Source organism: Mauremys reevesii, linkage group 3 (genome assembly GCF_016161935.1).
Source record: "Mauremys reevesii isolate NIE-2019 linkage group 3, ASM1616193v1, whole genome shotgun sequence".
Taxonomy (NCBI): Eukaryota; Metazoa; Chordata; order Testudines; family Geoemydidae; genus Mauremys; species Mauremys reevesii.
In genome coordinates this window covers 137,187,300-137,212,611 of record NC_052625.1, presented here as the reverse complement: position 1 = coordinate 137,212,611, position 25,312 = coordinate 137,187,300, and the positions used below count along the sequence as shown (strand labels likewise).

Below are 25,312 nucleotides of genomic sequence, written 5' to 3'. Positions count from 1 at the left end.
TGATAAAGCTGAGAAATGACACATGGGGGATGTAGTGCTAGGTGACTTCTCCGTACTGTGGCACTTGAGCCTATGCTGTCTCACTAGCTCTCACAGTGGCTTCATATAGATGTCGAATAATATGGGGAAGAGGAGAGAGCCTTGTGGAACTCTGTAGATCTGGGCTTTGTTTCAGTCTCAAAGGAAGCACGTGATAGAAGTCATTTCACAGTATTACCATTCGCCTAGGAGTCAGGTCAGGAATATCACCAAATAATCACCAAAATGAACTGCTGCAGAAATGTTCAGTAGGATGAGTATGGATATATTTATCTTGCCTATGTACTGGGAGAGAAGTGCTGTCTCTGTACCATACCTAAGCTAAAGCCTGACTGATGGCAATCCAAGTACTGGCAAATAAAAGGTGGCACTGGAACTTTTTTGCTAGCTTTTGATTACCTTGGTAGAGAAGGGAAGTTAGACATTGGACAGTAATTTGGACTGTAGCACATGTGATTCATTCTCCTCATCTGAGGAGGTATTGACAGTCCTTATACACAGGGATCCCAAGTGTTTTCTGCTCTTTTTATATCCAGGAAGGGCAGAAGTTCTAGTCACAGGCGGTGGCCTTGATTGCCATTCATGCTTCCTTGATTGTTGGAATTTTTTATATTTTTGAAATATTCCCCTTTCAGAAGGTAAAACCTGATGCCAAAACTTACTTTTGGTTTTAACTGCTTGGAATTGTCCAAGGGCAAGTCTACACTAACTGGTAGATCAGCACTGCTGCAGTCGATGCAGTGAGTGTCCATTTAGTGGGTATGGTGAAGAACCGCTAAATCGATAGGAGAGCACTCTCCCATTGATTTGTGTATTTCACCTCCCCGAGAAGTGTAAGGGAAGTTGATGGGAGACACTCTCCCATCGACACAGCGCAGTGTAGCCACTACAGTAGGTGGATCTAACTACATCAACTTCAGTTACATTATTCATGTAACTGAATTTGTGTAAGTTAGATTGATTTACCACGGCAGTTTAGACCAGCCCCAGGAAAGAGCATGTAATGTTTCGCTCTCTCTCATTGGTCTCTCTAGGTGTTTATACCAAATTTGTCATCATGGAGTATGAGCATCTTACAAGTGACCTGTCCATTTCCTTCCACTGACTCTCAACTATTTACATTTATTTATATATTTTTAAATTATATATTTCTTTTTTTTTTTCCAAATGGAAAGGGCTACAATGAAATCTGCTGGTGTATGAAAAAAAGAGGTTGTTTTTTTCGTTCATCTTGTGATTCAGGGCCAGAGTTTGGTAGGGTATTAAATCTCCCTTATCCCACCCCCTCCATCTGGAGTTGTGCCCATAGCACACTCCCAACCTACACTTAGATACACTCCTAAAAAAAGACATTAATTCTTACACCAGAGATTGAGAGCATCACCTCTGTATTGCTAGCAGCCCAAACTCATGTGGGAATTTAGCTTCTGGGTTTTTCATATAGAGCAAATTAAACTCCTGGAAAAAAATCTGAAGGTCACCAAGCAACCAAGACATATTTAGTATGACTGAGTTTTTAAAAAATACATGTATATTACAAAGTGATGCTGTATAAAAGATCCATCACCATAAAGGCTAAGCATACCAGCTTTCTCCAGTGGAAGGAATGAGTGACCCTTTTCAATGTCTAGAATACAGCAAATGTATGCAGGAAAAAATAACAACCCAGTTTAAAGTTCCCCTGTTTTCACCATTATGCAGCCAGTGGCTGCTGTGCTGAACCAGCAATTCTGGAAAGAGTATCATATTCTGTCAGTTATTGAGTGGAAGAGCTACCAACAGAAGAACTCATTTACCAGGGCAGGAACAAGGAGCCCAAAGACAGCATTAGGAAGTAAGATCTGCTGTCTCTCTGTCTATGCAGCTAAGTACTTAAACTGGGAGGCTAAGGGTACGTCTACACTACCCACCGGATCGGCGGGTAGCAATCAATCTATCGGGGATCAATTTATTGTGTGTAGTGTAGATGTGATAAATCGATTCCCCAATCGCTCTCCCGTCAACTGCTTTACTCCAGCTTGGCGAGAGGCGGAAGCAAAGTCAACGGGAGCCACGGCCATCGATCCAGCACTGCGAGGACACAAAGTAAGTAATTTTAATTCGATCTAAGATAGGTCGACTTCAGCTACGCTATTCTCGTAGCTGAAGTTGTGTATCTTAGATCGATTTCCTCGCCCCACCCAGCGTAGACCAGGCTTAAGGGAGGACTGATGATATTGTGCTCCCCTTCCACTCACCTCACTTCCTCTTCCCTTTTTCAACTGCTAGCAGTGAGAAAAAGGACTCTGACATACAGGGCCGGCTTTAGAGCAATTCAGCCAATTCCCCGGGATCGGGCCCTGCACCCCTTAGAGGGCCCCACAACGTCCCGAATGAGCTGCTGCCGAAGTCCCCCCACTGTCTTCGGCTGCAGCTCAATTGCTGCCGTGGAGGAAGGTCTCTCTACTGAAATGCCGCCGAAGGCACCGGCAGCCAATTGAGCTGCCGCCGAAGTCCCAGCACTGTCGTCGTTGGCAGCTCAATCGTTGCCGCTGTCTTTGGCGGCATTTTGGTGGAGGGACCTTCCTCTGCGGCAGCAATGAGGACTTCTGCGGCAGCTTCTTCGAATCAGGCCCCGCTGTGCCTAAAGCCGGCCCTGCTGACATACCCATATGATCAGAGTCCTGTTTTTATTGTGATGTATTACCGCACTGCCAGTTACCTACGTGAGGTGCTCATGATGGTAGACAAACTACCCCAAGAGCATTAACCCCCACGCACAAGGATGTAACTCAGATTTACCTGAGAGGTGCAGGGACATTCCGTTTACTCTTCCTTGCATTGTCAGGCCTCCTGTGCCCCAAATGGGAAGGCTGGCAATGTTGTTGTCACTGCCTTCCCTCAGAGGTTTCCATCAGGAAGAAGGAACAATTTTGGTTTGTGCCTTTGACTTGATAGGAGGAAATGCACTGAATTAATGCTGTCCTGACTGTCCTTGCCACATCCTCTTTCTAACCACAGCCACCCCTTGGAGGATTTCTGCCTTTGGGACCCTTCATGGGCCTTTATGTGGGTGTATACCTGGACTGAATTGAGGCCCTGAATGTTTAGAGTCATCACATTCAATTCTTGTTTTCTTTTATCACCATCTGACCAACACCAAGGCTTCACAGTACATGTTTTCTCCATGTCTTTAGCAGTTACATTCTCCTTACCAAAAGGGGCAATTACACATACACATGCAAATCATGTTACTTATAATTACATAATATCTCTACATTTACCAGCCAATCTCACAATGTACATCCAGGTGCATTGATCTGATTGGAAAAATCATTTGGCTGTATGACAAAAAAAAAAACCCTGAGATGGTAAATGACTGAACTTATTTTAAAATATCCAAGCGGGTGCTGTCAGTACCCACTTCGCGGCAGCAGGTGGCAGTGTAAGTCCATCACTGTCGAGTGGATGAATTAAAGCAAAAATCAGAAAAAATGAAAAGAAAAATTATTTATTTTGTTCCATATTAGTCTTCTGACCTAATCAGTAAAAAAGTCATTATTCACACAACGCTGGGCAATATGCATTGTAATTTTTAACAAATAATAGGAAACTGTTAATGTTTTCACAGGAAATACAGTTCTGTCTTGTGCAGTAATGGTCATTTATCACTGCACTTTGTGAAATCACTCATTTGTTCTAATTTGAATGTAAATGACTCTAAGGTTTTACAAATAAGGTGACAGACTCACATAAATGTAATTGCTGGGTTCATCTCTCTCTTTTTATATATCACTCATTAAGTTATGAATTAAATACATCGTATTAAACCAGGGGCATGTCCAATGATGATATTGTAATGGCAAATTACTCTATGCTATTAGAGGTGTATTTTTTATTCATGGACATTAATTTGTCATTAAGCGGCATTAGTTTAGCACTTTTATGTGGAAGACGTGACCTGAAAGAGGAGACTTACTGCTGTAATATGAGAGAACAGGAATACAAGTACTAGATCTATGGAGCTTTTTACTTCCTGTAAGGAAACAGAGGGACATTTTATTTTAGTTTCTTTTGATATAAATAATTTGTCCAGTTGTTATTGGACATTGTAGCAAAGATATTTCTGAAAAATTGAAGGACTTTGGTTTGACAGTCTTCACTACTATGGAAAAGCTACAAAGCTACCAAAATAGTTACTATAGATCATTTGTAAACCTGGGAACTTGAAGGGAATGTGGGCCCGAAGAAGCTAATGAATGAGTTGGAGTCAAATTTCATCTCTGAAGTATCAGGTGCTTGTTAGTTGTCCCCTGATTCATTTATTTACCCTAAACTGGTTAAAACAGAAAGATAAATTCTTATTTTTTTCCATTATGAAGTAGATGACTAAGCTTTGCATCCTATATTCTTTTGTATTTTTAAGCAAAATTATTATTACGTTCAATTAGGAGATTTCAAAGGTTGAGCAGGAACAGAATCTTTGTCAAGAATATTTACTGAAAAATAAGTGGCAATTGCATCCTTGAAACAGTTGCACAAATGCAGGACGGTACAGAATGTTTGGCCCAGTATAAGACAGACATTAAAAACAGCCTTCTACATCTTATGCTGCTTTCACAATCTAATTAATAGAGAGGACCATGGGAAAATGGTGGTCTGTTTATTGATTTGAAGAAATGGACCCAAAATACACAAAACTCCATCAGGATTTAAACACTTAACATTTGGGGATTTTGATTTGGACCCAAATGGTCTGGAATCTAAACTTGAACCCTTGTGTATTTGGTGCCTTTACATTATATAATGTATTTTCTAATGCTTTAATTGTTGCTGTTTGTTATTTTTGAACTGTGCAACGCCGTAAGTGGTTAAAGGAAAGGGGGTGCTTTATAAATAAAAATGACAAGACACTAAGGCCAAAATGTTCAAAAGTAAGTGCAAAAATAGAGACCCCAAAAATAAATGTCTAGTTTTGAAGTTTCATTGTAAATATATACTAAACAACGTGTGGTCTACATTTAAACATTTAATTTCATGGAAGAGAAGAGGAGAAAACTCTTAACTAGAAAGGCCAATGCTGACTGTTTTCCATGGCTCTGCATTAGTAACGGTAAATGTCACAGTGTCTTATCACAATCCATCATATGTAGTGTGTATAGACATAGACAGTGCCACTTACTGTCCACAATTACATAGCAATAGAATTTGCCTTGGGACACCATTTCTTGCATCAGATCTGTATTCCAGAATGTAAACTTCTACTTAAAAAAAAATAAGTTTCTATCCAGCCTGGTAGTGAAGAAAATTTGAAAACCAGAGCAAAATGTAAATCTATGCAGTCTGCTCTTCCTGAGTCTTCAACCAATGTGGCACAATAGCTCTGTGATGTGGAAACTGTCCCCATTCATCTCAATGGGTTTCTAATGGTCAGATTTAAAGATGACAATTTAAATATCAATATTAACTATTTTATTACAGATTATTTTAGCAGAAACAGACAGCTAATATGTTTATCCCACAATCCAAAACTGTCTCCTGTACCACCCAGATGCCCAAAGCCCTGGCTGTCCCCCATTTTCAAACTAATTAATTCAGAACCTTGCTTATTAATTTGAATGAAGCATAAAGCTGCTGTAGAATTTCCCATGTGCTGCACCAGAGTGTTGCAGAACCTATGGACCTTGTCACAGAATGTAGGTCTAGCTTGCTGTGGAGTGCATGTGGCCTTGGATGTGGAAAGATGTGTACCTCTGCTCTGTTTTATAGAACTAAGTCTGCTCTTAACCTAAGTATTTCTAAATTGGCACATTTTCCATTTGGTTACAATACATACAACAGTGGTAACATTCAAACTGTTGACGTCAAAGAATGGGGAGGTAGGTAGGTCTCAAGCAGAAGGAAAAACATTTGGAATTCTCTCCACATATTGTGTGTATACGTGTATAATTTGTATATGTTCTTTGGAGCAGAGAGACAGTGGTAACAAGCTATTCACTAAATTTCTAAAAGTATTTCAGGAGGAGATTTTCCAAGTAACTAGGGGAAGTGAGGTGTCTAACAACTATTCGTGCCTTGAAAATCTCCCCCTTATTTACTTGGAACCCTATCTAATCTAATTATGTATTTATAAGATCCCGATCATTATAATATCTAAACATTTCTGCTCAGTGTGAAAAAATGGTTAAATACATATGAGGTCTCAGTCCTGAAAACACTTTATTCACGTAACTCCTATTGGCTTCAAAAAGAGTTCTGTGTATGAAGGGCTAGGAGGCTTGGGCCCACCGTACACACTTCAAAAGCAATATTAATGTGTTTTTCTGTTCTGGCACTCCAGCCTCCACAATACCTGCACAAATTATTTCTGCTGGGAGCAGGAGCAATCTGTTCAGGGAGTTGAGTGGAGGTTTAATTACTGGATTGGGGTATCTGTATATAAATATGTGGTGCATGCTCCTCTGAACATTAGATTATTATCATTATTTACCACGTGTATTGTGGCAGCGCTATACAAACAGATAAGACTATCCAGCCCTTGACCAGAATGTATAGACTCAGTAGACGAACAAACAAATGAAGGCTGTAGAAAAGGGATTCAACCATATAAACAAGTGACCAGAGTAAAGACGAGGGTCATGTCCCACCCTCTTTAAAAATACATATAATCTATCTCAGCCTGCCACTGTCTCAAGACATTGGTAAGGGTTTTAGAGATGGTTGAAATATTCCAAATTTTGAAATTTCAACAAAATAGTTCATCAAAATTGTGACAAAAAGGGACTAATTTTTCACTCAAATTTTTGGGAAAAAAATCCCATTTTCAACCAACTCTAGTCTTTTAAAAAGTATACCTGTTATACCTAGCCTAATTTCTGTTGTGAGGATAAAATCCATTGAGGTGCTCAGATACCACAGTGGTGGGGGCCACTTAGGTTCCTAAATGGATATATAGTTACCCAAATTAATTAACAGAGTGCATTTTGTGACTCATTATCCTTGCTTTTTTATTGTTCATTCATTTAGGGCCAAATCCTGATAGGGGCTCAGTTTCTTCATGACCCATGAACTTCAATAAGAGCTGATGGCACTCAGCACCATGTAGCTTCACGCCTTTACTCGCTATTTCACAATAGGTCTCCCACAGTCCAACCTTGTGAGGTGCTGTCACAAAGGCCCACTCACCTGCTAAATTTTAAATTCTTCCTTCAAAATATGGGGGTGGTAGAGCTTCTCAAAGAAATGTCTGCCAAAACTTTTTAACGTTGACAAAACAATGTATTTTTCCCTAGCATCAGTCTCAGTAACACACAACTGTTTTGGCTAAAATTAAAGAAAATATAAACCTGGGAGACTGGGAAAATTCAGCCTAGGTGGTTAAATCTTGGGGAAAAAATGAGCAATTGAAATGGGGCCTTATAATGGGAAGTGTAAGGAGACCTTAATATTAGATTGTGCTATCAATCGGTAGTAAAGACTCAAAATAGTAGTATATAAACACTCATAAATTTCTGATGAATCTTTCCTCTTGACATGAAACTTTCTGTGCATGATCTCAGTTTAAACGTAATTTCTTCTCTCAAAAAATTAAGGAAACTGTCTTCAGTTATTTTTTATTTCCAAGAGGGGGAAAAAATTCTAAGAAATAAATAAATACTTCTAACCATATTTTTAAGATGCAATTCCTGCAAAAACAACTGAAATTTTAAGTTTTACATGTAAATTACTAATGAGTACTAGGGCCTTTGCTGAGCTGTTAACTGAAAAGCTACAAAATAAGATATAAGCAACTGAAAAATCATTTCAGAGCACGTGGTACGTTTTAAAACGGCTCTTAATAAGTCCCCACGCCCATTTGTAACATCTCAGATTCATTTTTCCCTGTCTGTCAGGCACAGGCGCTCCTACTGTGCCTCACAGAGGAGCAAAATTCCCCAGACATTCTGCACCTCAGTTGTGGTTATATTCTACAAAGTGACCGAAAATATGGTTTTATGGCATTCCATGTTTATTGACTCTTCAGAGGCTTCTATCAAAATCTTAATTTTATAGGTAGTAAATGTTGTTGTTTTTTCCCCTAACTACCAATCCTGCAAAGTCAGCTTGGGATCTGAAAGTCAAAATTTGTTCTCTCTGGCTCTGACACTAATAATAAAGATGCTGTAACTGTCAGTCAGCTAACAAGATTGTTGATGCTAAATGTGCCAAAATAGGATTCAGCTCTCTCCCGTCACTGTACTGGATCTGCCAGGCAACAGGAGTAAAAAATAGTTAAAAAAAAAAAAAACCTATTTAAGGCCCATAAATAATACTTGCCAGGGTAAAGAGTAGGGACCAAATCATCCCACATGCTGTATCCTCAGAGAAGAGGGAGACTCTCCAAGTTTTGTAAAATCTTTAAGGTCTTTAAACCTCCAGAAACACACTCTTTGGGTTTGGGGATTTCCAGAGCCTGGGACTGTGACTGTGAGAAGGGACGGGCAATGGAAGAGTTGGCCTCTGCTGTAACACTCACTTTGTTCCCACAGGATTTTCCTTGTGCAAAGTAATGCTAACATTGCCTCTGTTATGTGAAACCTCCCAGCTGAGGAGGTTTTGTGCCAGCCACATGTGGGATTCCCAGGACAGCCCAACTCACTTTGAGATTAAAGAAATGTGAACAGGAATTGAAAACACTGCATAAATGTCTTGTGACTACTTTAACATTGCTGTACAAACTTTGTTTTTTCTATTACGTGATGTGCTAAAATGTTGAACTGTGCCATCTTAATGTTGCATTCATATTATTTTTCTGAAATAGGGATCTGTAATGTACAACAGAAATGAAAGGATATCTCTGTAGTCATGATCGTTTAAAAGGTCAGACACCTTCATCCTGAAAATTTACACACCTATTGTTGTTACAAGTAACCACTGACATATTATTGTATCTGAGAGAGTTGGTTTACCTTGTACATTTGGTGGCACTTTGTGTATAGTCAGTTTCACTGTTTTGGTGGTGGTCAGTTGCATTTTCAGTCTTATGGACTTAGATAATAACATCACTTTCATACCCTGTCCTTGTGGAGATCACAGACCCTCTTTCCCCCCTGCTCTGAAGGAGAGCGTTTACTAGCAACAGCTGCAACAAAGCTGAAACTGAAAAGGCAGCAGACATTGTGTGAAACAAAATAGAGAAGGAGGGAAATGAGTGGACCTGAGCCTGTTTGATGTTGCTGATCTTGGACCTAACTCAGAACATCCTTCAGAACATCAGCAGGGATTCAGATCAACTTTACACTTTCAAAAAATAGGAATTAAAAAGCCTAGGATATGCTATGGAAAGCATGTTCTAACAATAAATTGAATTTTGTAAAATTAGTCAATTAAAAGAAAATAAAGTTGATAGTGCCCCTTAAGTCTACAAGGATACGTGTCTACATTCAGCCACTGATCAGTTACCATTCGTCTACTTATGAAAAAAAATCTATATCTATGTTTATGCTATTATATATGGGGGGGGATTTGAATTTGAACCCTCCCCTCATCCCTTATTATCGCAGTGTGACTCTGATTCTGCAAAAATTACTTCCATGCATCAGTGGACTACTCTGATGCTCAATATGAGCAAGAGTTTCAGAATGAGGCCTAAAGCCCTAATCGTGTAAAGATTTATGCATATACATAAGTTTAAGTTCATAAGTACTAGCATGGATTTCAAGCTTGAATGGTCTCATTAAAGTTAAGCACTTGAGTAAGTCTTTGTGGGGTCAGAGCCTTAGTTGTTAATAATGCAGTGTGTGTGAAATGGCAGAATTTGGCTCCTCTTCTGTAATTTTATTTAAAAAAGATAAACTATCCACTAGATTTCTCACTGTAGTACAGTACCTAATGTATTTTTGCCTTGTTACAGATTTCTCGTTGTTTTAAATAGTTTATTATTTCTATTTTGACTTATACCAGAATTAAATTTAACCATTCATCTACTTTTATTTATTTATTTTATTTTATTTAACATTTATATTACCATAGTGCCCAGATGCCCCAATCAGGATCAAGAGTCCATTGTGCTAGGTGCTGTTCAAAGAATTACAAAGACAGAGCCCCTGCCCCTAAGAGCTTACACTCTTAGGCCTGGTCTACACTAGGAGTTTATGTCGAATTTAGCAGCTTTAATTCGACTTAACCGTGCACCCATCCAAACCTGGAAGCTAATTAGTTCGACCTAGAGGGCTCTTTAGTTCGAATTCTGTACTCCTCCCCGACGAGGGGAGTAGCGCTAAATTTGACATGGCTATGTCGAATTAGGCTATGTGTGGACGGAAATCGACCTTAGTAGCTCCGGGAGCTATCCCGCACTGCACCACTCTGTTGACGCTCTGGACAGCAGTCCGAGCTTGGATGTTCTGACCAGCCACACAGGAAATGCCCAGGGAAAATTTGAATTCCTTTTCCTTTCTGGCCAGTTTGAATCTCATTTCCTGGTTGGACATCGTGGCGAGCTCAGCAGCAATGGCAATGATGCAGAGCTCTCCAGCAGAGGAGTCCATGCAATCTCAGAGTTCGCGGACGGGGAAGATGAGGAAGGAGATGAGGAGGAGGAGGCAGTCGACAGCGCTTACAACACTGATTTCCCCGACAGCCAGGATCTCTTCATCACCCTCACGGAGATCCCCTACCAACCCTCCTCAGCAGTTACCCCGGACCCTGAATCAGGGGAAGGATCAGTCAGTAAGTGCTTTAAACATGTAAACTTTTATTATTAATGTAACAGGAATCTGAACTATGTGAAAAGAAGGTCTATATATATGGGGATAGAACAGAAATCCTCCTGGGAGATCTCCACGAAGCTCTCCAGGAGGTAAACGAAAAGCCTCCGCATGAGGTTCCTGGGGAGAGCTGCCTTATTGGGTGATCCGTGGTAGCACACTTTTCCACGCCAGGCTTTCATGAGGTATTCTGGGAGCATTGCCTCCACGAGCATGCTGGCTTTCACGCAGCATGCGCTCTCTATCTCGCTCTGTGATCCTCCTCAGGGTGATCTCGCTCGGAGACTCCTGCATTTAATTAGAGTAATTTGTGTACTGTTAGTATTGGGAATGCTTGACTGTTCCTTTGCATGACAATAAGCCTCCGTTTAGAGCCACGTGGTGGAGGCTGCAGAGGGGCAGCATACAGGGATCTTTCCCAGGGAACAGCCGCGAGGAGGTGGAACAGGGGCAGAGTTTATGCTTTCCGGATTGCCTGCAGCAGGAGGGCACTGCTATACATTAAGTTTTAAGCAGCCTAAAGTCTGCGGCTTACCATGCCTGGCTGCTACACGGATTCTGCTGTCCTGCCCCGCTTGTCTGATCTCCAGTGCAAGACCCCAGGCAATGAAAGCGAAGGCCGAAAATTAGAACTTGTCCTGATCATGACATAGGTGCTGTGCATGGTCTTGTTCACAGAGACAGACTAGACTGTGTTAATTGTTCGCAAAAATGTATCTTTGCAAGGAATTCACTCTTTTTCCCATCACACAGCTTCGACTGTCTCCAGACCTGCCCCAGCATCCCCCTCACAGAGGCTGGCGCAGATTAAGCGGCGAAAGAAAAAGACATGGGACGAGATGTTCGCTGAACTTATGGGCTGCTCCTGAGCCGAGGCGGCCCAGCAGAGCCAGTGGAGGAAGAACCTCTCTCAGTACCAGCGCTCACACAGCGAACGGGAGGAGAGGTGGCGTGAGGAAGACAAGCAGGCAACTCAAACGCTGCTTGGACTAATGAGGGAGCAAACGGACACGCTCCGGCGCCTTGTGGGTGTTCTGCAGGACCGCAGGCAGGAGGACAGAGCCCCCCTGCAGTGTATCTGCAACCGCCCTCCCCCGCCACAAAATCCCATACCCCCCTCACCCAAAATAACAAGAAGGAGGGGCGCCAGGGGCTGTGAAAACTGTCATCGCACCCCAGCAGAGTGCTCAATTACCCAAAAGCTCTCATTCCCTAAATTTTGAGAAGTCCTTCCCTTCCTGACTCACCCAAGCCCCAATCCCAGTTTCATCCCCTGTCTAGTTGATTATTAAAAATACTTCGCTGTTAATTACTGTTTCCGTCATGTTTTTGTACAGAAGACTGTGTTTGAAGGGGGAGGGTGGGGAAGGGGGTTGGTAATTGCATAGGACAGTCACCTTTACCAGGGTACAGACACGGGGGCAGGATCAGCAGCAGGTCACACACACAGTGCAGTCAGTAGGCACCCTGGTCAGTATGGGAGGTGGTTTCCAGGTTCTGTGTGGGTGGGGGGTACGTGACTTTGTAGCGGGGGAGGGCAGTTACAGATCTTATGCAGCGGTCCTTGTCCTGGACCACAGAGCCACGCAGCAGGGGAATCTGTATCCGTCCTCCTCCGCAACAAGGTCACATAGCCCCCGCACACAGAGTCCCAAAAAGGAGGGATGGCAGGCTCCGTTGAAACAACCAGTCCGGCACTGCGGACCGCTCTAGGAGCAGGAGCCTGTCATTCCTCGAGTTTAGAGGTGGTCTTTACATCACTGCACACCCTACCCAGCACAGTCTGCGTCCCAGTTTCAACCCTTTAATGCAAAGTCATTAATAAAGAAACCTTTGTTAAGTAACAATGGAACATGTATTTTATTTTTACACGTGTGTTGGAAGGGGGGAAACGGGGTGAACGGGGTATGTAACTGCAGAGGATAGTCAACAGTAACTGGGCAAAGAAACGGGCAGGTTCAGCTTCTCTGTAAAGAAACTGAACAGTCACAGGTCACGCTGCTCACTGAGGAACCTAGCTTTCAAAGCCTCCCGGATGCACAGCGCTTCCCGCTGGGCTCTTCTAATCGCACGGCTGTCTGGCTGAGCGTAATCAGCAGCCAGGCGATTTGCCTCAACCTCCCATCCCGCCATAAAGGTCTCCCCCTTGCTCTCACAGAGATTGTGGAGCACACAGCAAGCTGCAATAACAATGAGGATATTGGTTTCGCTGAGATCCGAGTGAGTCAGTAAGCTTCGCCATCTCCCCTTGAGATGTCCGAAAGCACACTCCACCACCATTCTGCACTTGCTCAGCAGGTAGTTGAAGAGTTCCTTGTCACTGTCCAAGGCGCCTGTATAGGGCTTCATGAGCCAGGGCATTAGCGGGTAGGCTGGGTCCCCGAGGATCACTATAGGCATCTGCACATCCCCAACAGTTATTTTGTGGTCCGGGAAGAAACTACCTTCCTGCAGGCGTCTAAACAGACCACAGTTCCTAAAAACACGCGCGTCATGAACCTTGCCCGGCCACCTGACGTTGATGTTGGTAAAACGTCCCCTATGGTCCACCAGTGCTTGCAGCACCATTGAAAAGTAGCCCTTTCGGTTAATATACTGGCTGGCCTGGTGGTCCGGTCCCAGGATAGGGATGTGAGTTCCATCTATAGCCCCACCGCAGTTTGGGAATCCCATCGCGGCGAAGCCATCTATGATGACCTGGACGTTTCCCAGGGTCACTACCTTTGAGAGCAGGAGCTCAACGATTGCGTGGGCTACTTGCGTCACAACAACCCCCACGGTAGATTTGCCCACGCCAAAGTAGTTCGCTACTGACCGGTAGCTGTCTGGCGTTGCAAGTTTCCAGAGGGCTATGGCCACTCGCTTCTGCACAGTCAGGGCTGCTCGCATCCGGGTGTCCTTGCGCTTCAGGGCAGGGGACAGCAAGTCACACAGTGCCCTTACGCATCCTGAAGTTTCGCAGCCATTGTGATTCATCCCAGACCTACAGCACTATGCAGTCCCACCAGTCCGTGCTTGTTTCCCGGGCCCAGAATCGCCGTTCCACAGCATGAACATGACCCACTGCCACCATGATCTCCGCGGCACGGGATCCCGTGCTTTCTGAGAGGTCTGTGCCACTCTGAGACTTCATGTCCTCACCGTGCTGCCGGAGCCTCCTCGCCCCATTTCTCAGCATCTGACTGTGGAAGAGATGGACGATAAGGTGCGAGGAGTTGACAACGGCCATAAGTGCAGCGATGATCGCAGCGGGCTCCATGATCGCAGTGCTGTGGCGTCCGCGCTGTCACTGACCAGAAAAGTGCGTGAACAGATTTCCCGCCGGCGCTTTCAGGGAGGGAGGGCAGGAGTGACGGTTGAATGATGACAGTTACCCAAGACCACCCTCAACACATTTTTTCCCCCAGCAGGCATTGGGGGCTCTACCCAGAATTCCAATGGGCAGCGGGGACTGTGGAATAGCTGCCCACAGTGCACCGCTTCCAATGTCGACGCTTGCCCCGTTAGTGTGGACTCACAAAGTCGAATTAGTGTCCTTAGTGTGGATACACAAATTCGACTTTGTAAGGTCAATTCCACAAATTTGACTTAAGTTGAATCGAACTACTCTTGTAGTGTAGACATACCCTTAGAAGGCATGTTTTTGCTTTCAGGCATTGGTTGTCATCTCATTTTGCAGAGGGGAAATAATACAAAGCTATCTGTTTCTGTGGCACCAATATGGGTAGTCACATAATACCTTGATTTATAACTGTGTTGTAATCCAAATAGGAAGCAGGTGGAGTCACAACTGGGTATGATGCCTTGGATATTAATGGCTTGGCTCAGCAATGGAATTTCTAAAGCTGTATACACTTTTTCTGTAATTATGCATTCATTAAAAGATTTTATACCCAACAGAATAAAGTAAATATTTTTTGATCTCTGTAGTGTGCTCCCAGACTGTAGATTTGCACAGCAGGGTCTTGATAATCGGAATAAATTGTATTTCCCCAAGGAGTTTATCTTTCAAATAAGGTCATAAAGAAATGCAGTCTCTCCCCTTAGTTCTCCTTGTGATTTTTCTGCTATTTATAAAGCAGAGCACAGGACTAGAAGTATATTGTACTCTAGCGTGCACTTGGTTATGATTAACTCTAATTTATCAATCTGTTACTTATATCCTTTTCTGTGGCTTGCACAATACAATTATTCTTAAAAGTATAAATTAAATAAAGATCGATTTGAAATAACTTGAAATAGAATATTTCTAAATGTTCTTTCTCCTGTTTGACTCTCTTCTGTATCCTCTATTAAAATGCTGTTAGTATCATGTAGTCTACTGTAAACATTTAATATTGTCTTTCTATTAGGACATATTTGTCTGAAAAATTGATTTTTCTTATATTCCCCCTAAACTTAAGATTTTAAATGTGAGCTCATTATTCAATTGTTTTGGCAGCCAAAAGGTTGATATTAATAACATAGAAGCCCAGTAAGATGCTTAACATGGAATGATGGATTCACTCACTACTAAAAAGAGCAGTTTGGAAAAAAAAAACAAAAAAAACCCCCGCCCTCTTCAGTAAAGTACAGTGAGATGAATGCATAGGACCAGATACACAAGTTCATTTTGGAGGTAGACATTGACTAACATGTTGACTAATTTATTTAATGAGGTACATGTTCAGTATGGAATATACCAACCATTTATACTGTAACTCAGTAATAACTATATACTCTTAGTCTGAATGTGGGTTAGCAAAGTAACATAGATCACATTAGCAAAACATTGGATCTCTTTCTTTACGTACCACTCTTCTTTAATTCTTCATGTGCTCTCTTTTAGTTTGTTTTTCAGCTCTTCATAAAAAGACGTAACACATATAGCCTTTGTACAATGTACATTCTTTTTTACATAATTTATTTATGCCTGATGCTTTCAATTATGTGTTAAATACTTTTTATTAAAAATGTCATTTTAATGAATATTACTAGTGGACAGTATTCTGTAATACAAATGTATAATATTTATTTTAAGAAATAAGTCTTTTAAACTTATGTAATTGCTGTTTCAAAACAGTAGCTTGTCATTTAATTGTAAATCAAACAAAACCCATTGAAGGTGAATGCAGTCAGAATTAGTTTATGCCTAATCCCAACAGAATTGAATGGGTAGCCCATTTCAGAGAATGCACACTTCATTGATTTGTTAATCTGAAGGTTTTCATCTAGTTAAGAATTTAGTTTGGAAATGTATTCAGAGAAAGCAGATGTATTGATTGTGATTCTGTTTTGCTATATATATTTGTGTGTGTGTGTGTATGTGTTTACACAGAGTGTGTGTGTGTGTGTGTGTGTGTGTGCGTGCGCACGCACACACACACAGATTCTGATACAAAAAAATGAAATTTTGGGAAGAGGCTTCTATATTCTGCCATAGTCATATGTTTGTTAAAGCTTAATCACTGATTGGGAGATGGATTATCTGATCCGTAATATACATCTCACAATCTCAGCATGACACTTTTGCCCTCAGCAGGATAGCAATGTGCAATACCGGTATAATTTTGATTTGAGCAAATGATTGGTATGACAATTGGATGATTTTCTTTTGAGAAAGCTGATAAACCAGCTTCCATGGTTGTGAAGTTCAAAGCTAAAGGCCAAATCTGACCTTCTGGAGTCAAAAGTGAGTATTTCTGTTTAGAGCAAGGGTTCTCAAACTGGGGGTTGGGACCCCTCAGGGGGTCACTAGGTTATTACATGGGGGGGTCGTGAGCTGTCAGCCTCCACCTCAAACCCCGCTTTGCGTCCAGCATTTATAATGGTGTTAAAGGGGTCCCCAATACAAAAGTCTGAGAACCCCTGGTTTAGAGGCCCAATCTTTTATAATATATTGATAGCCTTCTAAACTAGCAACCCCCCGGAAGGTGATTAATTTCAGCCTCTGTGTCAAGCTGACCTGTTCTGAGGAAGAGTCAGCATTCTGTTGAACCCCAACAGTTAAAAATTAACAAAATACTCAGATCATTATCTGCAAGTTGTTGAGCCCCTCAGTTTATGCTCAGTCTAGGAATGATGACTCTTGACTACAGCTGGTTCAAAATTTTCCATTGAAACTTTTTTCCCCTCTTCCCATGGAAAATGCCTTTTGGACAAAATGGAAATTTCACCACAAAAATTCAATTGCATTCTCAAACCTCCTGCCCCCAAACAAATTCCCACTATGCTAACCTCCCCCTCTATTTCAGGGACTCCCTGCAACCCTCCCCCATACCCACCTTGCCAGCAGCTCTATGTGAACCCGCATAGCTCCCTTGCCCCCACCATTCTTATTTCTTTTCTTTCTGTTTGAGAGAGAAGTCATACAGGGTGTCATCATTTTAAACTGTATTGGAACTATGGGCTGAGATGGGAGTATTGTTATGCTGGAAGGTGTTAATAGCTGCCATCAAACCGGTTCTTTGATCAGTAGATAGTTACAGAGCTGGTTGAAGGTTATGATTCTGCTAACCCAGATACAAGGGACTCCGTGTGTATCCCATTTTCCTCTTCCTATTTTCAGCAAAATTAATAAGGTTCTGCCTATTGATTCCTACAACATTCCCTGAAATTTTGGAATTGATGGGCATTCAAAAATTATGTTTCAGACAGAGCAATGCTATCAAGTTGAGTGTAAGGCCTTGCTCTTTTCAGCAAATAAATAATATCCTGACCAGCATTACTCATGACATCTAAGGCTGCATAATTAATTAAGGCTGCACCTTCTGCACCTGGGGTTATTTCAAAACTCATTGAAATCAATAGGAGACTTTCCATTGACTCTATTGGGTGTTTGATCAGGCTCACCTTTCTTTGGTAGAAAGTTAATCTTTAGGTCACAAGGCTTTGATCTTATTCTCCTTATTGCTGACCTCCAAAAATGAAGTTATCCATTACAGAAGAACTCAGTTTATTTAAGTTCATGTCTCTTAAATTTCTTTTTGGATGATTGACATTCTGTCAGCCTGGGAAGACCTCATTCCAATGGCTCAGAACATCCCTTTCTGTAGCAAAGTCGACTAAACAAGGTTGCAAGTGCAAAACTCTGTGAAGTTCAGTTTGACATACATTGCTTGTACCCTTGCCTCAATGCATGGGGATGCCAATCTCGCAGACAAGGTGGAGCAGGGCCTACAGTACTATCTGTGATCTGTGGAGATGCATTTCCCAGAGCTGGCACATATAGCAAATGTGTCTCACATAGAATCCAGGTTCTTAACCCCCATCAGCCTAGACAGCTCCTGTACCAAATTGTCATTGGCTCCCCAGCTGTAGCTGTATAGTCTTACTCCTCTCCCTTTTAAGTCAACTACTGTGGTAAGAGGTGACCATATAAAAACCTAGAAAGTAGAAATCATGGGGAGGGATAGCTCAGTGGTTTGAGCATTGGCCTGCTAAACCCAGGGTTGTGAGTTCACTCCTTGAGGGGGCCATTTAGGGATCTGGGGCAAAAATCAGTACTTGGTCCTCCTTCTGAAGGCAGGGGGTTGGACCTTTTAAGGTCCCTTCCAGTTCTAAGAGATAGGCTATCACCATTATTATTATTTTTTTTCTGTTGGATAATTCATATGCTTGAAATTCATCACATATGTAAGTGTTTACAGGATCAGGGCCTAAATCCCAGCCTTCTTTGGCTGGCCTGGGCCAATTGACCCAGGGTACATCTAAACTGCAATTAAAAACTGGTGGCTGGCCTGTGCCAGCTGACTCAGACATGGGCTGCGGGGCTTTTTAATTGCAGTGTAGACATTCGGACTTGGGTTGGAGCTCGGGCTTTAGAATCCTGCGAGATAAGAGGGTCCCAGAGCTCAGGCTACAGCCCAGGCCCAGACATCTACACTGCAGTTAAATACCCCCTCAGTCCAAGCCCCATGAGCCGGAGTCACCTGGCACAGGCCAGCCACCATTATTTAATTGCCTTGTAGACATACCCCTCTCCATCCCCCATCAGACTCCTGGGGCTCAGGCTGTGGGGCAAAAAAATAGCGGTGTAGACCTTGTGAGGTCTCAGAGTCTGGGCTCCAGCCCAAACCCAGATGTCTACAATGCAATTTTTAGTCCTGTGAGCCAGTATTTTATTGCAGTGTAGACATGCCCTTTGTTATGTTGCCAACTCTCTCAATTTTAGCACAACTTTTGTGCTATTTAGCATTTTCTTTAAGCCCCTGCTCCTGAAGTCATCTGATTATTTGAGCATCTCAGCTTTCATTTAAAAAGCAAAAGTAATTTTTTAACCGTTTATGATTGCAGGCAAAAGCTTGTAAATGTTAACCCTCCATGCTCAAAACCAGAAAGCAAATAAAAACAACCCCAAATGTTGGTGGTTGTTTTTTTAAAATCTCATGATTTGGGGAAACTGGCTTATGATTTCTGAATGTGTAGGCTTGTCAATACTGTCTTTGGAATGTAAGTTTTCTTTCTATTCATCTCCACATTTTAAAGAGAACCAAGAATGACTAAATATTTGCAAGATATTTATATACATACAGGTCATTTTTAAAAAAATAAATGGAAACAGAACTCCTAGTACTCAGTGTAGGTCAGCAATTGCCAGCAGTTGGTATCTGAGAGAGCACAACCTTTCCACTATGCCTAGAATAGAGAATAGCTGCCAGACCTGAGATACCACACTGTGATAACATGCTAGCAAATATGGATATTTTCAGTGGTGACTACTGTAGTTTCTAAAATGTTTTTGTCAGTTGTTTATTAATTAGCAATAAAATAACATCCTATAAATCTGTCAAAATGAAATTTATATCAAGATTAAATTTTTCTTTTAAATTACATTAAAAATCCAAATATTTAATTAATAGAATTTTTTTACTGTAAAATCCAAAGATTTTCTATAATGCCATTGTCAATTTTTAATGAGTATATGAGTTGACTTGGGGAGCAGGAGTGCAAATAATTGTCAACCCTTTCCCTGTTTCCCCATGATTATGAGCAAAATCATTTCATGTAGGAAACAAGAAATGTCAGGAGTTTCAACTTGTAGAATTCCTGTCCTAGTCTACTGTAGTGGGGGAGGATTTGTCCTCACCTCACCTGTCTCATTATGGAGAGGGGGGGCATCCTATGATGTACCAGAAAACCTGTGGCTCTTGAGACTAGATCAGGCCCTGAGTGCTTATTGTGAATATGCATAAACCTGAGCTCCTGATTCTTTAAAAAAATAAAGAAGAGATTCTGTATAGAATGTAGCATCTTAAATAGAATGTAATACACAGCCCCAAACTGGAAGATATGCAGGGGGGGCATGTTGCAATGGGAGCCCCACAAGGAATTTGGTTATCCTGGAGTAGCAGTTCTACCATCGATCAATGGGAAAACCATTGAATTCACTGACCAAGCAGACTTTATCCCATGGGTAGCACCCAGAACCTTCTGGAGATTCTCTTCTCCCTTTCCATCTTCCTGCTGGTCCACTCCATATGCCAGCAGAGCAGCAAATTGACATTTACAAGATCTCTTGTCAGTTTCATTTGGCTCTGCCAGTCCATCCAGCAGAGCAGCCAAGTGTAATTCAGGTAATTTAGTCTTTTCCTCTTTTCTGCTCTGCTTCCTGTGCTAACTAAGCAGGAAAGTGAAACTGACAAGAGTTCTTGTAATTTTCGCATAAGGACTGGGACAATGAGGGGGCTGGTAGCAGGGAGCAGAGCAGTAAATTGTAGGAGAAAACCGGGGAGGGGAGGGGAAACAGGAACAAAGAGCAAAAACAGAGAAAAGCCGACAAAACTCTATGAATTTTATTTAGGGTCCTTTGTCACTCTGTCTCAAATAATATATATTTGTTCTTGCTGACCCCGCTCTATATAATATAACTTCTTGAGATTTTGCTATGCTGTCCTTTGGAAGCTGAGGTGTATGGCCACACTGAGAATGAAGGAATCACTGTTTAACCCAAGGAGCTGTGGGCAAATCCCAGGATTCTAGGTTCTCTGCCTGGTCTGCATGATCCTTTGTGTTGCTTTCTAGCCTCCTCTTTCCCATGGCAGCATAGCTCATTGAGGAGATGTATACCATTGTCTCTCTTACATGATTAGTCCCTTCTGTGTGTGGAATCGATGCTTCTGGGGGGAGTTAATGCTACAACAGACAGCATTAACTCCCATGTGGATTTCTGTCTGCATATCCACAAGTTTTAGAGATGAGTGACCCTTGTAGAGCTCCCTGACTCTAACGCTCTCCAAAACCCACGAAGAGCCAGCAACACACTGGTTTTTGTAGGTGGCCTTTCTCAGAGTTGGGAAGGATACGGTGAAGTCTCTGCTCACTCTCTCTTGTCCCTAAGTGTTTATTCCAGGAGTTTGTCTTATTCTCCTCCACATTGTGTACTGGGCAGGACCATTTGGACCATTATTATTCAGAGATCGTCTGTATAGTTTTGATTCCCGTATTGCTCAGCTGGGTAAGAATAGGAATGGGAAGGAGAGTGAGGGAGTGTTATGATAATTGTGCTTACAAATTTACCCTAATTGAGAGATTAACTGTCAAAAATGTGTAAGTTTATAACATGTCAGAATAACCTATAACAACAAATGTTGATGGGAATTATGCTAGAAAACCAGACAGAGAAACTGGATTACTCTAAACCCAAAAGTCCATCTTGATATAATCCAAAAAATGTTGAAATTATGCTTGTTAAAACAGATGATATAGAGCCAGAAGTTAATGAACCAAAATTGGTGTGTTGGATAGTGAGCCTACATTGATGGACAAAATAATGAGGGGATGGGTTACTCCACCCACCATACCCTTTGTGGCTTTTTAAAGACTGAGATTTTGGGGGTAAAGAAAGAACAGATGGAGGCTACTGGACCAAGCTTCACTGTCCTGGCTGCCACCCCCACTACCTTCTGGGATCCCAGACCTTCTTTGGCTTAATCTTGAGGGATATCTTTACCAGCTCAGGCCAGAGAGGGTTGGTGATGTCATCTGGATCATTCTATCAACTCCAGCTGAATTCCAAACTGTATCTTGGATGAAATGGGATCGGACTTTAACAACAGGAACAGCAGCTCCAGTTCATCTCAACTAACTTATTTTCTTTTCCTCAAAAGGGCAGTTTTGGATCTTAATGACAACAGGAACAACAACAGCTTTAGCCCATCTCACCCGGCTTCTTTTCTTTTCCCCAAAAGGACAGTTATTACCATCTTTAATGCGCTCTAAGAGACTGTGGAATGAGGGATTTTTCCTTCTAAAAACTCTACCAAGCTGCCTTGTTTAATATTTTACATTTCAGATGTTTTAACTGTTTTTCCTTCTTTTCTGTATCGTTAATGAAAGGTTCAAAGGATTTTTAATGGTGTGTTTGCCATGTTCTAAACAGTCTGAGGTCTCTGTACATCAAACCCCAGACCCAGTTTAACTTTATTTAATGTTGGATGGTGACTGGATTCTGTTAGACCTTTATAGACCTTTGGCTTATATAGTCCATCTAAATTAATTACCTCAAGGATTTGTTCCACATATTCTGATTATCACGATACAATGAGATGTGGTGTTGAGTTGTTTAAAAACTTTTGTTCCATTACTGTTTACCTTTAATTATCAGACAGTCTCGTGTTTGCACTTCAGGCTATATTTTCTAAAGTCCCGCCTCCCTTTTTATGGGTGCAAACTGTGCCTGCAAAATGGTACCTGCAGTTGATTGTGGGTACAAATATTAGCAGTCAGGTGACTAGTTACTTTGTTGTTTATTTTCTAGATTTTTTTTTTACTTAGTTTGTGGTAGTGCCCAGTGTACTAGGTGCTCTCCTAACATAGATGAAGACATGATTTTGATCTTGAAAAGCATGAGATCTAAAATGATGTAAATTGCCCAGATTGTAGAAATTGCAGCAATATGCCAGGCTGAAAATGTGGGCCTTTAACTGTGGGATATGTTGATATCTGGGTACAAAGTACTTTTGCTTTGGTTTAGCTCAGCTTTTGTCAGTGTTCATTTTTCTGCTTCTAGAGGAAGAAGTGCAAATTAGGATACTGTTGGTGCAGGAGGTGAAGGGAAATCTGTTTTAATTCACTGATGATATATCTGTAAATTTGAAACATAATTTCAGCATAGAATACAGAAGTCCTCAGTGAAACTAGAAATCCTATTTATGAAAGTGCTTGCAGTTCTCTTTTCAAGGTAGATGAAATAATTAACAATAAATAATGAACAAACAATTGTTCTGTAACAAAGCTTTTTAATTAATGGAAATATATTTTTTAAAACCTATCTGTTGAATTCTGCCAGCTCTTGTAATACACTCTGAAATACATTGGTTTATTTATTGGTCCACATACAAATGAATGTCTTATAGTTGTAGATGCATGCATAAATCAGGCAATTTCAACACAAATGATTTCTGAATACCCTCTATTGTTCACAGTTGCCCAATTTGCACATGCAATTGCAGTATTTGCTCATGCTTTTTTCACACGTGTCAGACCATGATCCTCAATCTGAAGTCACATTTCCCCCATTTCTCTTTTGCCTTTTTTTCTGAGACACATTTTTTGTTTTGTTTTACCCACCCAGGAATTAAATAGCTTTAATTACTTGGACCTGTATAAGCTCGCTGACCTCTTTAACCTCACTTTGCTGGAGAAGGCAGTGGTTGATTTCTTAGTTAAACACCTCTCTGAGCTGTTGAAGAGTCACCCGGAGGAAGTCCTGACTCTCCCTTACTGTCTCCTTCGAGAGGTCCTGAAGAGTGACCGACTCACTTCCCTTAGCGAAGAGCAAATCTGGCAGGTAAGGAAATCAGTTAGTGTAATGTGTGACACTGTTTAAAACCAGGGAAAACTGTTGTGATGGAGACACTAAAATGATTAAAGGCTCAGGGAAACAATAGGGGGAAAACTTGATTTTTGGTAATAATACAGGATCTGCTCTGTTCTAATACAATTAGTTAATTTGGAAGAAGACTTTTTATTGGTTGACTTGTGTGGCCTAGTATGTTAACAGGGGAAAAAATGACAACGTTGTGGTATAATACCGAATATGATTTAATAGCTTTTAATTCTAAAGAAACAGACAGCCACATACTTATGATATGTTTTGCTATCAAAAAAAAAATCTGTGAAACAATCCCACTGTAAATCTGTGTAGCTCCAGAATATAATGGAAGTAAATATCTGTAATATTCATTACAGGAACACTGCTGTTTGTTTCTTATTTGCTATCATGCAGTATGGGAGAAAGGCAGGGCAAGGTAGGAAAAAAGTGTTCAATATATCTGTTTTGGAGAATACTTTTTATCTTATAAAAAGGGAGGTACCTTTGGGCTAATGGACAGGACAAGCAATCAGAAGACCTGAGTGGTGTTCATGGCTCTCTTAATAAGCTACGTATCTGCTGGGTGATGTTGGGTAAGTCACTTCATTGCTCTTTGCCTTGGTTTCTCCATCTGTGAAATGGAGGGTATATATTTAACCTTACTTTTGAGATTTGCAGATGAGCAGTGCTATGTAAGAACAAAGTTCTTCAAACTACCAAGGCAGAGTGGAGATAAAGTTTAATCCTTTATTCTAGTGGCTACCACACAGATGTATTTCTCAGATTTTGAGGGTAGAATATGCAGTCTTTTCCAAAGTTGCTATTTCCATTAAAATTGAAATATAAACTTGGACTCCTGCCTACCCATCTTTGAGAGATCCCCTGGTGCTGTACTCTTTTATAAAGGAGGAGGGGATACTCTGGAGTCCTAGCCCTCATTCCCTTGCTCAGTAAAGCACTTTTGATGAGTGAGGTTGTGGGGGTATGGCCCATTTGCTTTCATTATCACTTCACTGCAAGATGAAAGTGCTTCGCAAAGTGCTTTGAGATATCTTAGATAAGAGAGATGCTGCAGAAAGCCAAGCTGCATTAAATAGCATGCTGGCACTGGTCAGTGTGATATGGCAGGCGTTCTTTCCATGTTTGCGATTTCCAGTCTGGTAAGTGGGAGTTCTTAGGTCTCTGGTACTGTGACCCTGGCCTTGCCCTGTGGGACAAATCTGGGAAAGATTTTCTCAATGGCCTCTGTGGCAGTAGGGTGGACACTCTATGTAGCAAATATGATGGTCTATGCCAGTGTTGCAGGTCACACTGCAGATACTGCTGTGTACAGCAGTGATAATGTGCTTCTTTTTGAGTGACAACAAACTCTACACTGTCCATTTAAGTATTATCATAATTGCCTCTCTAAAGGTTACTAATGCTGTTATGTAGAATGTTTTAAACTAGTTTTCTGCTGCAGGCAGCAAAAAGTATATTTTATTTCTGGTTCTCCAGGATGAATTAAAAGACACACATAAATATTTACCAATTTAGGCATTCAGCAGGCAATAAGAAACTGTTTTTTGCTTTATTTTAGTAAATAAATAATTCCCTCATAGTCAACCCAATAGAGGAAAATCAAATCAGACCAGCTATATTGCCTCAAGTGTAGTTAAGTTCATCATTTTTGCTAAGGTTATAGTGGTAATGCAATATACCATGGAAGAATCTAATATTCAGCCCAGGGTGAAGATTGGGTATGCCAGAGGAT

At 41.4% G+C, this 25,312-nt stretch overlaps 1 protein-coding gene across 9 annotated transcripts in view; it reads left to right on the top strand.

Moving 5' to 3' along the window:
• Nucleotides 1-25,312, top strand: part of KLHL32 (kelch like family member 32) — a 200,927-nt gene that overhangs the window by 111,907 nt on the left and 63,708 nt on the right. For all 9 annotated transcript variants that reach the window (XR_005596142.1, XR_005596144.1, XR_005596143.1 and 6 more), the window contains one exon: nucleotides 23,320-23,535. Coding sequence is in view for 6 of the 9 variants with exons in the window: in XM_039530196.1 (XP_039386130.1) it covers nucleotides 23,320-23,535 (216 nt within the window). In the remaining 3 variants the exon portion in view is untranslated. The remainder of the gene's footprint in view (nucleotides 1-23,319; nucleotides 23,536-25,312) is intronic.